The following is a 17956-nucleotide window of genomic DNA, read 5'->3' as shown; positions in this document are numbered from 1 at the left end:
TCTTATCATTGTAATAACTGCTTTCACATCATCTTTCCCTATTTCTCCACTTTCCTCATTATTTTTATTTTCTTAGCGCTTCCCACTGCAACTACCTTTCCCTCCCAATCCTCTTTCACATTTAGCAACTCCCTAAAATATTCTGCCCATCTTCCCCTTACTGCCTTCTCTTCCATTATCATTTCTCCATCTGCACCTTTTACCTTTTCTTCTTTACTTGATTCGCCTCCTCTTCCTCTCTTAATGACCTTCCAAAACTTTTTTATTACTTTCAAAATTTTCTGTCTTACTCTTACCCCATTTCACATCTGCTCTCCTCTTTGCCTCCTTTACCTTACGTTTTACTTCTCTTTTCTTTGTACCTCTCATGTGGTTTTCTCGTCCTGTTTTGTTACCAATCTGTGTATGCTCGTTTCTTCTCTTCATCATCCCACCACTCACTACACTTCCTTCTATTTCTTCCCGTTCTCTTTGTTCCACACACCAACTCTGCACACTTTGTGACTTCCTCCTTGAATCATTCCCATTCCTCCTCCACTCCTAGTTCTACTCCATCGTTCACTCCCACTCCTTTCTCAGCTTCTTCTTGTACTCCTTCTCCTTTTCTTTCTCATTTAAGCAGTTTACTCTAAGCACCTTCCTACCTTCTGTCCTTTTCCTCTTTCTCCATCTATCCTCCACTCTCAACTTACCTTCCACCAAAAAATGATCTGATATTCCCCCACTCTCTCCTCTTAGAACATGTACATTCAAAACTCTTCCTACTCTTCTCCTGGTTACCACTATGTAGTCCATTAAAACCCTATCTACCACTCTTCCATCCACCACCCTCTCCCATGTATACCTATGCTTGACTTTCTTCCTAAACACTGTATTTGCTATCATCTCTCTTTCTAGACACATCTCCGCCATCAACTCACTACGATTTTTTTCCTATCACTCCACAATCCACACACAGGACTGTATTAATGGTCGAGGGACAGCATAACGGAGGGACAGTCGCAGTATAATAAAGTATCATCATTTCTCTATGAATAGAGATTTCCTCTATCACAAACAAAATTATGTGTGGCTCTGGTCACTAATTATGCTTAATAATGAATGACAAATGATAATGATAAGAATTATAATGGTGATAATGATAATAATATTAATAATAATAATGAAAATAATGATAAAAAATAATAATAGCGATGACAATAGCGATGATAATAACAAATGAAAATAATAATAATAATAATAATAATAATAATAATAATAATAATAATAATAATAATAATAATAATGATAATAATAAAAGTACTAATAATATTAATAACAATAATGATAATGATAGGAACATATATGAAGGTTTGTGCCTTTCGTTTATACTGCCATCAGATGATTTAAATCAAGGAGGGGGGTGGGCGCTCGCTGCGGTGGATTCTGAAGACTCGCACCGTGTCTCAAGCGATTACAACGGTGGGAAGTTTCTTCGGGAAGAGACCCGCTTCGGAGAATTTCTTTTTCTTCAGCTCTTTCCACGAAGTTTCTCGTTTCTTTGGTTCCAGACATTTCCACAAATGTCTTGCTTCCTTCTCAAAAAAAAGAAGAAAAAAAAAATCTATTTTTCATCCTCATTCAACAAAATGTCTAATTTTTTTCTTTATCTTTTTATCATTTCTATTATTCTTTATTTTTTCTTTAGCCTTTCTTTGGTTTCTTCATGATGAAAGTTAAATTAAATGATACAAAAATATATATGTTTTTGGCTCGTACATATCATTTGTATAACTTTTTTGGTTTCTGACATTTTCTTAGATTATTTTCTTTAAAACAAAACTCATATATTAAGAAAAAATATATGGAACTATATGTGTCCTTCATTTTATCATTTGCGTTTTTTCCTTAAATAGGAATACACACACACACACACACACACACACACACACACACACACACACACACACACACACACACACACACGCATGTATATATATATATATATATATATATACAAAAAAAAAATATATATATATATATATATATATATATATACATACATGCAACTCTTACTGTTGACCACAACTGCCAAGGGTCCTCGAGAGCTGCTCTTGGTAAAATCTGACTCTTCTCTGCACTTCTTCACACCAACCGGTTTTTCTAATTGTGTAAAATTAATTCCAGCTACTGAACGGCCTGTTACACACACACATACACACACACACACGACTCGACGGCGCAGTGGTAGCGTTCGAAATCGCTGCTACAGCGGTCCGAGTTTGAATCCCACCCCGGGCTGAATATCAATATCGGTGCGCTGCGAGCCGTTTCTTCAACTCTCGTGGCTGGGGTGTTGTGTGTGTGTGTGTATGTATGTATGTATGTGTGTGTGTGTGTGTGTGTGTGTGTGTGTGTGTGTGTGTGTGTGTGTGTGTGTGTGTGTGTGTGTGTGTGTGTGTGTGTGTGTGTTTCAGGTCGCAGCATTATTCACAGATCGGTCATACATGAGCTTTGAGCTCTCATCCGGGAGGGTAATAGCTGTCGATCATAAGTCCAACACATGATCCAGGACCATGGTAAATTACACACACACACACGAAGTTTACACACAGGGCCACAACTCCCGTCTAATCACCTCATCAAACCCAATCAAAGCCTCCCATACTCATTCCCCAACTCATCCCCAATCCCAACTCCGGCTCCCTATCAACACCTCCCCATCGTCTTCCCAATCGTTCTCCTCGGCGCCCGTGATGAGTGTTGCCACCTGACCCTGATCACCTCCCTAATCATTCCAAATCACTTCTCATCACTCACTTATTCCCTCTGACTGCTCACACAGCACCCCGCCTCATCATAGACAGCGGGAAGAACAAGTCCGCTTTGTTTTTACATTCCTCTGTATTTTTCTTATTTTTTTATCCTTGTGTTACATTTTTTTTATTGCTCTTGTGAAATTCTACACGTGTGACAATGGTATGATTAGAGGTAACACGATTAATTATATTTCAAAGGTACTCTTCCATTTACATCCCGGAAAATATCTTTTCGAGTTTACTGTATGCATCCATCACAATCCTGAAGACGATTCAAGGACGGGAATCGAAACGTCGGTCACAATAGGTCCTTCGTATTGAGTTTAATATTTACTCTCTTTCTCAATATGGATCCCGGACTCAGGATCTTTACGTACACACACACACACACACACACACACACACACACACACACACACACACACACACACACGCACACACACACAAGTTGGGTTTGTCTCCTTTCACGTGTAGCCCCTGTTCACCTAGCAGCGAGTAGGTACGGGACGTTAGTTAAGGAGTTGTGACCTTGCATTCTCGGTGTGTGGAGTGTGAGTGGTCTCAGACCTACCCAGAGATCTGCTAATAATGAGCTCTGAGCTCACTGCCGTAGGGTGGTGTCTGGCTGTCTCGAAAAGAGGCTGCAGCAGATCCGAGGTGAATACACACACACACACTGTGTACTTCTGGGAACACTCGAACCTGCCCCATGAAATGTATCGGAATTATAAAAATATATTTAATTTTTTGAATGTATTTCCCTAATAATTCTCAGCTCGGGACAAAAGTTTGTCCACGGAAGGACGACCTGTGTTGTCGGCGGGTCTTCCGAGATCCACTCGCCTCAGTCGTCGTTGACAAGAACAACCTTACCCTCGGGAGGGGCTCACAGCAAAGCCCTCCTTGAAAAACAACAGTGAGGACATCTACGCATGCGCGGAAACGTAAGAAGATTCGGATGCTCTTCAGCGTAAAAAAAAAAAAAAAAAAAAAAAATCTCAGGATTGCTATATTGCGTTTGTCCCAGGTCAGTTGGCGGATGCAGTGATGACCCGTCATCCATGAGGAGCTGAGATGGGAGGGGGAGGGGTGGTGGGAGGGGAGAGTGAAATGGGTGGGAATAAGTACGTGTCTCTGAATTAGCTACCTCCTTTATAAGGGAGAAAAAGCTCTTGATAGAGACAGGATCAAATGTGGCGATTTTTAGAATATCTACTGCAAAACTCATTTAGGTTCCTCCTTACTGTTTCCTTAAAATTCCGCTTCCTTGGAGTGTCTTGGACATAATTACTCTATCACACAGTCTTCCTTACGTTCATCCCCAGATACCAGCATAATCTCTCATTCGCCATCAATACTAACTCCAAAGTTATTATTATCTACAGAACTTGAATTATAACAATAATTAATCTCTTGATTTTTTCTATGATATGCCAGACAAATTTGGCACAGTCAGACTGCGTAGTATAAGGCCCAGGGTGATGGAAAACGAAGAAGAGATGTTTGAAATAAAGAATGAAATAATCAAAGAATTAAAGAATCAAATAATATTTAGAAGAATTAAAGAGAAATGGGTGTGTTAGATAAATAATTAAAGAATCAGAGAATTAAAGAATATTTGTGTTGAATAAAGTTATTTTGGTTTGAGGTCGTGCTTGAAAAAGAACATAGCGCTGGAGAGGTTTCAAGTGAGATCGTTGTTCTTAGTCCCTCTGGTGATGCAACAGTGAATGTTCGAAAGAAAACGGGGCGAGGGTTACCTGCTGCAGTCGGAAATGCAGCGTCAAGTCTCGGGAATGTGGAGTTGGAGGTGGAGTTGGAGGTGGAGTTGGTGGTGGAGTTGGAAAGTGGTGAGGTGTAGATGAATATGGAGGGGAGGAGGCAGGTGTGGAGATGGAGGTGGAAGAGGTGGTGGAGATAGAGGTGGAGAAGACAGAGATGGTTTAGATGGAAGGTGGAAGTACAAGTGGAATTGGAGAGTGGAGGGAAGGAGGTGGGAATGGAGGTGAGTCTGGAGGTGGAAGTGGAGGGTGGAGGAGTAGGTGGAATCAAAGTGGAGGAAAGCAGGTGGAATCGAAGATAGAGGTGGAGTTGGAGATGGAGTTGGAGAACGAATTGAAACTGGAGGTGGATATGAAGATGGAGATGGAAATGGAAGTGGAATTGAAGATGGAGGTGGAGATGGAACTGAATATGTAGGTGGAGTGTTGGAGATGGAGTTGGAGATGGAATTGGAGGTAGGACTGAAGACGGAGGTGTAGTTGGAGATGGAGATGAATATGGAGTTGGAGGTGGAGTTGGAGATGGAATTGGAGGTGGGACTGAAGATGGAGGTGTAGTTGGAGATGGAGATGAATATGGAGTTGGAGGTGGAGTTGGAGATGGAGTTTGAGTTGGAGCTGGAGACGGAGGTGAAGATGGAATTGGAGATGGAGTTGGAGATGGAGTTGAAGATGGAGGTGTAGTTGGAGATGGAGATGAATATGGAGTTGGAGTTGGAGGTGGAGTTGGAGCTGGAGACGGAGGTGAAGATGGAATTGGAGATGGAGTTGGAGATGGAGTTGAATATGGAGGTGTAGTTGGAGATGGAGGTGGAGTTGGACACGGAGGTGAAGATGGAATTGGAGGTGGAGCTGAAGATGGTGTTAGAAGTGGAGTTGGAGATGGAGTTGGAGATGGAATTGGAGGTGTAGTTGGAGATGGAGGTGGAGTTGAAGATGGAGGTTCTCAGGAGGTGGTGGATGTGGAAGTAATGGAAGAAGAATCTTGATGCTACGAAGTTTGCGATTGGCTGAAGTTCTGTAGTGTGGGGAGAACTCTCGTCTCTCATATAACTTAACCTAACCGATTCTAACCCAATTTAACTTTATCTAGTCAAATCTAACCTAGCCTAGCCTTCCTCAGCGTAGCCTAAGCTGACCTAGCCTGGCGTAACCTAGCCTAGCTGAGCCTAAGCTAATCTAACCTAATAAAATTCGAGTCTAGCCATGTCTAGCTTATCCTAGCTGCTCAATCTAATCTAATTTAACCTAACGCCGAAACCAGCTAAGTCTAGCGTAACTTAATCAAACTTAGATTTAACCTAATGTAGCCTAGCTTAGCCTAACCTAACCTACTCTTACCAAGTCTTGCCTTGCCTAACCTAGCTTAATCTAACCTAACCTAGTCTTGTCAAGCCTTGCCTTGCTCAACCTAGCTTAGCCTAACCTAACCTTGCCTTGTTTAACCTAATCTAGTCTTGCCAAGCCTTGCTTTGCCTAATCTAGCTTAGCCTAACCTAACCTTGCCTAATCTAGCTTAACCTAACCTTGCCTTGCCTAATCCATTTAATGTGAGACATAGTCACTTGTGAAAGCACTTCCCTGAGGAACAGAAATGATACACAAATCCTGGGTTCTTGGTCAGAGGGACGGGGAGGTTCCCTCCGCTCCCACGAAGTCTCGAGCGAAGAAGAAGAAGGAGGACGACGAAGACGGAAGAGAGCGGAGAGCGGGTCGGCAAAGCGAAATGCAAAACTCCGATAAATACTCAGAAAATCCTGAGCCTTTTGGAGGTAAAGTCTCAAAAATGTTGGGTACAACGGCCCGGCGAGGCCATAAATCAAAAGACTCACCTCCTAACGAGACATAAAACTCGGAGAATGGAAAGCTAAGTGGGACATGACGCCATGAGAGTGGTGAGGCTTGGCGGAGGCTGTGGGGGCCCCGTCTGTGGCAGAGAGACCGGCCCCCGGCGCGGACCCAACACGAAGTCCCAGCGGGAGACCCCACCTGATTTGGTGGGGCATTTCACGCATTACCGGTCCAGCGCTTGATTCATTACGTATACCCGGGTCTAGTCTTTGCCATTGGCAGCCTGCTGGCAGTGCTTGTGACCTGGACTCTGCCAGGCCGGACCCTCGCGGGCCGAGAGGGCGCGTGGACTGGGTTGCGCAGGCACGTCCCGGGAACTTAATTCGCCTTTATGTATTCAGCCGCCACATCACAGTAATCAAATTCCTCTAATAAAAGTGGCTACTGCGCAATAAATATGATTAAAATAATCTTATATTGCCGCGATGAGGTAGTTGGGATAAAACGTTAGAGCCTTTTAAGGCTTTCGGCGTCGGGCTGCACTCGCAGGCCAAGAGGTTTCATTAGTTTAGGGCTTATGCTGGCACGCAAAGCAAATTCTCTTTTCCTCGACGCATTCAAAAGCCTCATAGGGACACAAATTAAGTGGACATAGCCTGTAGACGGCTGCAAACGCTCCCTGTTTAAGTTGTCAGTGGCTTGCAAGAGCGGGGGTGGGGGGGGTGGGGAAGGAGATTTGAAATGCCTTGACGTTTCTATCTTGTCGACATTTTGTGGAGACGGTTGCTGGTGCAGACGACGTTGTCTACTCGTGAGGCAGTGTGAAGAGACTTTGCAGAGTTAAGAAGTGATGAGGCTGATGGTAAGATGAGGGATATAGCTTCTCATAGAGATGATAATGATAATGATAACGATAATGATAATGATAATGGTTGTGGAGGTAATGATGGTAGTGGTCGTAGTCTTAATGGGGATGGTGACAGAGAGGATGATCATGGAAAGGATGGTATTGATGATGGATATAAGGATGACAAAGACGATGATGACGATGGCGATAAAAAATGTTAATAATGAAGACGATAATAAAGATAATGATGATAATGATGGTGATAATGCTGTTACTGCTGATGGTAATAATGACAATGATAAAAATACCAAGGCCGGGTATTCTTGCACACCAAAAAGAAGAAGAAGAAGAAGAAGAAGAAGAAGAAGAAGAAGAAGAAGAAGAAGAAGAAGAAGAAGAAGAAGAAGAAGAAGAAGAAGAAGAAGAAGAAGAAGAAGAAGAAGAAGAAGAAGAAGAAGAAGAAGAAGAAGAAGAAGAAGAAGAAAATCCCCCTTTTCTTCCCCCCCTCCTCTGATCCTTACCTACACCCCTTCCATTTCTCCTCTCTTTTCACCTCTTTTTCTCCCACTCTTTTTCTTTTTCTCCACCTCCTCTTTCTCCCCTCCCATCTCCCCCTCCCCCTCCTCCCTTTTCACGCCGGAAATGGCTCTATAATCGGGCTAACCGCATCATTCACCCAGGAGAGCCCAGAAGCGGAAGGCCTAACAAGCCTGGGAATCTTGGAACGCGCAGCAACACATGGTAGAGCGAATCAGCAATGGAAAGGGGGGTGGGAGAGGATTGGGTCCCTGCAACAGCCGGTCCCTCGAGAAGGACGTCGATGGGAATCATGTCCCTACCATAGGACGTCTTCAACTTCCTTCAATACCTCCATCTTGAGGTGCAGCCTCAAGAGGCTGGCATTTGGTCTCAGAACTGGTCAATTTTTTTTAATAAACTTTGACTATATTTTTCTCAGCGTTTTCGTATAAGAGCTATCAACCAGCGCCTAATCAGTTCCTATCAATTAGTGACAGAAACAATCACTGAGTAAAAAAAAAAAAAAAAAAAAAAAAAAAAAAAAAAAAAAAAAAATAATAATAATAATAATACTTGAGGACCATTGCCAGGTTCATAAGAGAAGATAAAGAATAAGATAAAATAATAAGATAGAGTAAAAGATGAAAAACGGGAACAGTACAGTATAGATATGACAGGATCTTCCCACTACTAGTTGAAGGGGGTTGGGAGGTGGGGCTAGGTTTACTGGTGATGTGAGGATGAAAATGTCACCAGACCAAGTTTCGAACACGAAGTCAGGTGAGGACAAAATACAAAGACATTTTTGTCTCAAACACTGTCGACCAGTATCGCATCAAACTGTATCGCACAGTTACCGAGACATTTATTGTTTACTTTTGAACAGTTGTCTCTCTTCAATACATGAAAACCACAGTTTACACCAGATTATCCTGGCGCGCTGTTGGTGGGTTTTAGGGGCGTGGCGAGCGTCCGCCAATGGCAAAACGTTCAGCATTCTTGTGCACCAATGGCAGTATGCGGGAGGCGGGGCTAAGCGAGCGGGAGGCGGGGTTAATGTGCCCAGGAAACCCGAACAGTGTATTATTGATAAAGGCGACTTTCAACGAGTGTGAATTCCATGAAATATGGAACTAAGGCCGTGTATGGGGATGTGTTATACACCAAGATTAAATTTCGAAGAGAATTCATCGCTCGACAGTGACTAGGTACACAAGTGAAAAAATAAGGTAAGTATGAAATTATTTTGGAGTATTCAAAAATCAACTCTATCACGCGTGTACATAAAGAGCATTTTCACGTACATTTGCACATCACACCAATAGCCTCAGTAAAGTGACATACATTCAAGATGGTGCTTAGGAGAGCCCTAGATGAAGCCGAGGATGACCCTTGAGGGGTCTCGATCCATCGGGGTCCCCTTCAAGGAGGACCCTGAGCCACAGGTGAATGAAATCGCCAGGCGGCTGCTGCAGGAGGACGAAGGAGAGTGTAGGGATACTTACCGATGATGGAATCGATGCTGTGGTCCTTCCTTGGGTCATCGTCCCTCTTCCCCCCGCGGAGGATCCGGCTTATCGAACTGACCGAGGGCGCATTTGTCTTGTCCACAATACCTTCCTGAAGGAGGCGAAGAAGGAGGAGGGAAGGTGAGAGAATGTTAAATGAAATAACTTTTTACCCTACGTACTAAAAAAAAGAAAGAAAAAAAAAAAAATATATATATATATATATATAATATATATATATATATATATATATTTAACCAACATAAAAGCCACCATATCTTGAATAGGTTAACCCGTTTACCATTCGGACGAAAACCGCCTCTACTACTGTAAAATGATTTAATTCACCAGAGGTTTAAACTCCCAACTGAGCACTGAGTTTCATCTCGGCTTAATAAAATCACTTAACGGCAGAGAGAATAAACATGCAAGTCGAGGTGGGTACGGGAAGGGAGCCCATTTCATCTAATTCAATTCTACCTTTTTTATTTAATTTATTCGCTTATTTATTCATTTCCTTATTTATTCATTATTACTGTCTTTATAATTATTATTACTATTATTATCATTATTTTTTATTATCATTATTGTTGTTTGAAGTGGCCTTGCTGTGGATGTGCTGTGTCTTGCGACACTGCTTCTGACCCAGGGCAGTGGACGGGATGCAGGGATGAACCGTCATCCAGGAGGTGCCAAGATGAGAGAGAAGGAAAAGGGTGGAGGGGAGTGGAATATGTAGGGGATGGAATGGGTAGGAGTGGTTTCTATGCCTTTGTTTTAGGCTACCTCCCTTATAAGGGGGAAAAAGCCTTTGGTATATGTATTATTATTATTATTATTATTATTATTATTATCATCATTGTTATTATTATTATTTTTTTTTTTGCTGGCGTTACACGGTTCTTTCATTTGTTGGATGATTCAAAGAGAAAATTACCTGGGATTATTATCTATTTACCGTTGAAAATTCTAAAATAAATAAATATAACTGGATTGGTATTTTTTTACTGTTGAAGTCTTCAAAGACGATTTTTGGATTGGTATCTAAGCTTTATAGAGATCACCAAAAACAGATTCTTCTACCTTGTCTTTTATGTAAAACAAAGTCTAAATGATGCGATATAACAATAATAATAAGAATGATAATAATGATAATAATAATAATAATTAGTGTGATATTCATTAAGACACGTTCTACTGAGAACAGATCAAAGAACGCTTCGGTTTATTGGTAAACAGCAGAGGTTACTCGATGAAGGCGATTTCCGCAAGAATTTCGGGTCTATTACTCCATGTGCGCGCACACACACACACACACACACACATATATATATATATATATATATATATATATATATATATATATATGGAGGTGAGGTGGCAAAATTTAACGTTAATGTTAAGGTACGGAGCTTTATTCAGAACCAGACTTTTCGACCTCTTAGGCCTTCCTCAGTGGACTCCAACGAGGAAGGTACAAGAGGTCGAGACGATTGGTTCTGAATAAAGCTCCATATTCTAGCCCTAACGTTTTATTTTGCCACCTCACCTCCATATTTGTCTGTCTTTACATATATATATATATATATATATATATATATATATATATATATATATATATATTGAGGTGAGGTGACAAAATGAAACGTTAAGGCTAGAGTATGGAGTTTTATTCAAAACCAGACGTTTCGACCTCTTGGGCCTTCCTCAGTGGAGTCCATTGAGGAAGGCCCAAGAGGTCGAAACGTCTGGTTCTGGAGTATTTGGTTGTCAAACACGTTTGAAAAACGTTTTTCACAACTAAATACCCCATTCACACGGTCTAACATCACTTCCAACACTTGTTTGACAAACCGGGTTAGACAAAACGTTTGACCGTGAGAATGGCCCTCTAGATTAATAATGTTTGGATTCATATGAACCTATGAATTCAAATGCCTTACTCATCTACTCCCCTCGGTTTTTTTTATTACGATGAAATCTGTCGTTCAAAGGCTTTACACTTTTTTATCTACCTGAAACCTGGCCATTCACTTCAAATCACTGGGATCTCTCCCTTCTGGAGGGAAGAGGAAACACACAGAGAGACCCATCTCGCTCACCTTAATCAATCGGTCTCGAATCTCCCACGAGAAGACCCCCGGGTTCTCTTTCTTGTACTCCTCGATCTTCTTCTCGATGTCCGGGGTGGTGACCTTAGGCTTGGACCCGCCGATGACGCCCGGCCGGATGGACCCGGTCTCCTGGTAGCGGTTCAGGATCTTGGAGACGCAGCCGTGGGAGACCCGCAGCTGCCGCGAGATGACGCAGGGGCGGACGCCCGCCGCCGCCAGCTCCACGATCTTGAGGCGGATGTGGTTGGGCAGCGGACGCCCGTTGATGAAGACACCGCCCAGTTGGTTCACGCGGCCCTGCCCTGCGAGGCGCGCGCGCGCGAGGGGGACAAAAAATAAAAGAAAACAAAATTAAACTAAAATGAAACGTAATAAAACAACTTAAAATAAAATAGAATAAGACAACATGAAATAAAATAAGAATAAAAGAAAAACTAAATAAGATTAAATTAAATTAAAATAACAAGTGGAGAGATTGGGGAGACAAGAGGAACAAGAGTTGAAGTACAGTGGAAAGCGGTCGAATGTAGACAGAAAAGATAAATAAACAAGCAATTCAAACATTCAGGTCACAAGCCGGAGACTTTGCCCTCACAAGTCATATATGAATAGATAAATAAATAAGTGGATAGATAAATAAAGGGATAAATGAAAATCATAAACATATAATAGTAATAACAAATATATAATAAAATAATATACCAGTAAATATATGAATGAATCAATAAATTATATATTGAAGTTAGTAGAAAATTAGTAACAGATAATAAATAGATAAATAAAGTTAAATGAATAATAATATATCTATAAACTAAATGCCAAATAGTTCTAAAAACACACACACATACACACACTCGTCTATGATATATATGTCGCCAGAAAGTGTGTTATAAAATGACCAGCGTTGCTTAAATTATTTTTTATTTCATAATTACTTTTGCGAACCTGGACGGATCATCTGAATATGACAACGACCTCATGAATAAAATCGCCTGACGACAGACAGAAAAATATAAACAACAGAGACTCCCGCAATTCACAGGACTAAGATTAATCTCCCATTGCACTGATGAGGGTCAATGGTCAAAAACGGTTAACTTAACTTTGATTTGATGCGAGTCAGAAGAAGCTTATGAGGGGTTTATCTCTCCTGTCGTAGTTAAATAAATCTGGGGTTAACCCGGTGGCAGAAAAAGGGGAAATTGGAGCCTTTAGCTGAATGGAATCGCTGGGAAGGGAAATACACACAAGAAAAATTCTTGTCGTCCGTAAGGTAGATTTTTTTTTTCCAAAGACATAACTTTCTCATTTTCTAGAAAAAAAAACATATTTTTTTTATTGTTCTCAGCCCGAACTTGACCGCGCACGGGGTACTGACGGCATAATTTTTATTGTCACCCCTATGGACCAGATACGCGTATAATTCTTTTATGGTTATAAAGACCCATCTCCACAAATAAAAGATAAATGAATAAAATAAAAATAAATATAAAAATGACTAACAATAGATAAGTAAATAATGATAATAATAATAAATAATAATGAGTAAACAAATAAAGGAAAATAAACAAATAGACAATAGATAAATAAATGTATAAATATATCTTTACTTTTCCATCTGATATAACTCCTGTGTTCTGGCAAAATACTAAATACCCTGAGCTTGATGTGGACAGTCTGACCTTGCCACATTGCTGACTACAGAAAACGATGACCGCTTCCCACCATCTTAGAATTAAGTGGGAATTTAATCAATTAGAATCAAATCTATCTTAGCTATTAAAAAAAATTGAAGATGCAGATCATGGTATTTTTTTTCGCAAATATTAACTCGTTAAATAATGGCTGATTTAATAATTTTATTCTGGAGAGCGCCGGGCGATTTTATTCAACTATGGGTGTTTCTCACAACTGGCGATCACGGGCCCAACACGTGATCCTAGGCACGAAACACGAATGCCTTAAAAACATAAACACGCACAATACATACATATACCTATGAACACACGTGTACACACGAACACGCACATATGCACATACGCATGTGTACGTATGTATACACGTACACACACCAGCTTACCTGAGGAAACAAGTGACATCCACTCCATGATGTTTTCAATCCAGCACTGATGGCCCGAATTATTTGATTAATTATTCTAATTGTTTTAATTTTCTGCACTGCCGGTAAATATCCTTTTCAAAATACCGGTCACTGGTTTTTAGCTGTCACACAGCACGTCTGGATTACCGGATAGTGTTTATATAGTACCGGGAGAGAAGGATTTACCACCTTGAGGGTGATAGTTCACTCGATAGATGGCGTTGTACCATTATTGTATCTCAGTCTTTGTGTTATCTATCAGATGCGACTTGTAAAGATTTTGCTGGATAACGAAAAAACATAACAAAAATAAACTTTAAGGAAAAAACAATAACATCGTTTTTTGTTCTCTTCAATTATATCTATTTCATGTCTCTGGGTGGTATTATTTTTTCGCGTTATTTTACTTTATAGTCTATTTTTCTTTTCAAAAATCGAATCGCGTAGTGGCGTCATGTCGCTTTGGTCGTCGGGACAAATTGGGAATCTTTGTATTATGTCACGTAATGACGTCATTTGGAGTCCTTAGTGTTTGTGTGTGTGTGTGTGTGTGTGTGTGTGTGTGTGTGTGTGTGTGTGTGTGTGTGTGTGTGTGTGTGTGTGTGTGTGTGATTCACAATGGTCTTTGGATCACGTGTTGGACTCGTGATAGACAGCTATTTCCCTCCCGGAAGAGAGTTCAGAGCTCACATATGACCGATCTATGGGTAATGCTGTGATCTTACACGCACATACACACACCCAACTCCCCGCCAACGAGAGTTGGAGTAACGACTCACAGCGCAGCGATACTGAAATTATTTTAGGTCTGGGCGGGATTCGAACCCGTACCGCCGTAGTGGCGGCCGGGAACTATAACCACTGCGCCACCCACACTTTATTTGATAATTTTTTTTTTAATATAATACTGACACGAAAGTTATAATATCTAATGGTCATTATTAGATAACCACCACCACCACTATCCCTATTCCCACCACCTCTACCATTCCTCTACCCACCTCCTCTGCCACCTCTACCACACTCACCACAAGCACCACCATTTCTACTACCACCACGTCCTGTCAACACCATAGAATCACCTCTTCATAGACTGAACCAAGTATATCAAGTGTTTCACCTTAATGTAGGGGTGAAATGAATATTTTGAAATCTAATAGTTTGTGTCAAAACATAAATAAATAATAAATAAAGTAAGCAATGATAAAATAATAAAAATAATGATAAATAAAACATATATAATATGAAAATAAGATAAAATTAAATAATAATAATAATGATAATGATAATAATAGTAATAATAATAATAATGATAAAAATAATAATAATAATATCAATAATAGAAATATTTATAAATGATAATGAATGTAGATATAGATAAATAAACGAATGAATAGATAATAGAATATACAAATAAAGTATAATAGATGAATGACTTAATGATTTAGTAAATGAATAAACAAATAAACCATGATAAAGAGAAATTAATTACAAGAACTGTCGTTGCTAAGCTGCCCAAGCTAAATCATTGCAATATCTTAGAATAGGGACTATCAATGATAATAACCTGATTTGTCAGTCCCAAACACAGATTCCGTCAGTTGTGTTATGTATGTCAACGTGTCAGACATTTGGTCATACGGCTGTTACTGTGTAAAATTTGGTACAGATATTAGATGACTCACGAATCTGTCTCCCATTTCTCGTGAGAAAATTTGTTTCAGAATAATTTTTTGTGAGGAACATTCTCACACTTTCAAAGAGAAAGAGAACTCTGGGTCTTGCCCCCACCAGTGATTTTTTTTTCCCAGACGAATGAAAAGAGGAAGAAAAAGGACGAAAGACAAGAAATGACGAGAAGGATTAAAAAAATCTGCGCGTGTTAGACTCTGAAAGCACGAATTCGCAGCTACTCGAGAAAGTCGATCAAAACCGTTGACCCAAAAATCCCGGCGACATGACGTCACGAACCGGGAAGCGAGGCGATTGGTTGAAGGGACCCTTTCCCGCTAGCCAATCGACTGTCGTATTCAAAAAAATACTCAAACTTTCAATTGCAAAGTGTAAATAGGCTACATTTACTTGATTTACCATCTGAAGGTGGCTGGAATTATTGTAGAGTGGATGTGAAACAGCCATATTGAAATATTTACAGACTATCAAGAATACTGTCGTTTCTTGAAAACAGTTGATGTGATATGTAAATTTTCTTGCACAATGAAAATTAAGAATTGTTTTTATTTTATAACAAATAATATGCATATAAATATATTTAAAATACTCAAATAGATTCTCAAAAAGTAAGCGCAAAATGAAAGATTTCTAAGTATTGCGATATTTTTAGCACACTAGTAACAAGAATACAAGCCGGATTTTAATTAAGTTTTCGCTCATGTTATTCAAAAGAAAAAGCTAAAAAAGGTGATGGAATAGGGCCTTGGACCGCTATATCGGAGTAAAAAGTGATTTCTCCCGCTCCGTAAGGAGGGTAAAAACAGACGCAACGCACGAAGATCAATTATTGATGGACCAGACTATCACGCAAAGGACCCCCGGAAACAAGCGACAGCTACGGAAAAAATAGATGAACTCTCCCAAAAGAATAAAAAAACAAAAGAAAATAAAAAATCTCTAAACAGAGAACGGAAAAAGAATAGAGAACGTTATTTCTTTCACGGGAATAAAAGCAAAAATGAAAACACGGGGCATGTTGTTTGCCAAACGAAAGCGTCTCGAACACCGACGACATGACGTCACTAACACGATCACAGATTGCTCCCCGTCGATGAGCGTTCGAGTCGGCGATCAAATCAATGTTCACAGTGTTAACAGGGCGTATCTTTCGCACGCCCACCACCACCCACTTTCACACGGATCTAAACACTCTGCTGGGGCCCACGGGCGGCGACCGCCCTGACGTAGGAGACGCCGAAGTCGCGGGGAGGATCGAAGATCACAAGCAGGAACCTATTCAAGGACCTTCACTGTGCAGATCGTATGGGTACACTGATGGATAAATTGGCCAAGGGGCTACGCTAAGAAGGCATAACGCGTTCTCAGGGCGCCACCTCCCCCTCCCCCCCCCGCCCCCTCGACCGCTGAGACAACCGCGATGAGTACCACGACAACCGCCAACACTACCACGATGGCCACCACTACTAACAACACTGACGAATTGTTGTCACGGACCCCGGGCTTTATGCCTCTGCCCAGCAGCCGCTTGCCATCACACTGCCCCCCCCCGACCCCCCCAGCCGCCTGCGGTCATCTCAGTCCCTCCCCCTCCCCACCCACCCATGAGGAGGAGGAGGAGGAGGAGGGGGAGTAAAAGGGGGAGGGTCCGGGAGACAGTTTGGAGTAAGACGTTACATGTTCGGTGAGAGCTGAAGGAGGAGGGAGGAGGAGGAGGAGGAGGGAAGGAAGGAGGGGAGGAAAGATGGAAAGAGAGAAGAAATAGAAGGACAGAGAGAGAGAGGGAGAGAGGGAGAGAAGGAGAGTGTGCGTGAGTGAATGAGGGTGGGAATGAGAGATAGAGATAGAGGGAGAGAGGAGAGGGAAAGGAATAGGAGGAGGAAAAAGGAGAAAGGAGGGAAAAGAGGAAGGGAGGGTGGGAGTGGTGAGGGAGGGAAGGAGAGGGAGGGAGAAGGAGAAAGAAGGAGGAAGGGGAGAGGAAGAGAAGGAGGGGGAAAGGGAGGGGGAAGAGAAGGGGTGAGAGAAGGTAAAGGGAGGAAGGGAATGGGGAGGGAAGGTGGGAGGAGGGAGGGTAGGTGTGAGGAGGGAAGGGGAGGGAGTAGGGAAGGGAGGTGGGAGGAGGGAGGGAGAGGAGGTGGGAGGAGGGAGGGAAAGTGGGAGGAGGGAGGGAAAGTGGGAGGAGGGAGGGAAGGTGGGAGGAGGGAGGGAAGGTGGGAGGAGGGAGGGGAGGTGGAAGGAGGGAGGGGAGGTGGAAGGAGGGAGGTGGAAGGAGGGAGGAAGGAGTGGAGGTGGGAGGAGGGAGGGGAGGTGAGAGGAGGGAAAGAAGATGGGAGGAGGGGGAGGTGGGAGGAGGGAAGGAGGGGGTGGGAGGAGGGAAAGAAGGTGGGAGGTAGGAGGGGAGGTGGGAGGAGGGAGGGGAGGTGGGAGGAGGGAGGAAGACGGGTAGTGAGGAAAGGAGGTTCGTTATCCGTTGAGCCTAATAAATATTTTCCCCAGCCACGACGCGTTTGGGTTGCGACAGAGTTGTCAGTCTGGATGGCGGGCGGATGCTGGATTTTATTTTGGTGGATGATGCTGGATGATGATGATGATGATGATGATGATGATGATGAGATCGTTGCTCCACGGATGAACCATGCGCTTGGTTAAAAAAAAAAAAAAAAAAAAAAAAAAAAAAAAAAAAAATTGGTGTCCGTTTGGTCTATGAAGTATGGAGTCGAGTAGTTTGGGACTTGCAACCTCGGGTTTATGGCCTGCAACGACACCACAACGAACACACACGCACGCACACACACACACACACAC

At 41.8% G+C, this 17956-nt stretch overlaps 1 protein-coding gene across 1 annotated transcript in view; it reads right to left on the bottom strand.

Moving 5' to 3' along the window:
- Window positions 1-13050, bottom strand: part of LOC143019419 (uncharacterized) — a 30851-nt gene extending 17801 nt beyond the window's left edge. The window contains exons 1-4 of the mRNA XM_076175055.1: window positions 12969-13050; window positions 11347-11660; window positions 9238-9356; window positions 8013-8021 (exon numbers count right to left, since the gene is read on the bottom strand). Of these exons, the coding sequence (XP_076031170.1) occupies window positions 8013-8021; window positions 9238-9356; window positions 11347-11660; window positions 12969-13050 (524 nt within the window). The remainder of the gene's footprint in view (window positions 1-8012; window positions 8022-9237; window positions 9357-11346; window positions 11661-12968) is intronic.
- Between the last annotated feature and the right edge of the window lie 4906 nt (window positions 13051-17956).

Source organism: Oratosquilla oratoria, chromosome 37 (genome assembly GCF_046742065.1).
Source record: "Oratosquilla oratoria isolate Oo_2021 chromosome 37, ASM4674206v1, whole genome shotgun sequence".
In the NCBI taxonomy this organism is placed as follows: Eukaryota; Metazoa; Arthropoda; class Malacostraca; order Stomatopoda; family Squillidae; genus Oratosquilla; species Oratosquilla oratoria.
Note: the sequence above shows the minus strand (reverse complement) of the source record. Positions and strands in the feature narration are given on the sequence as shown.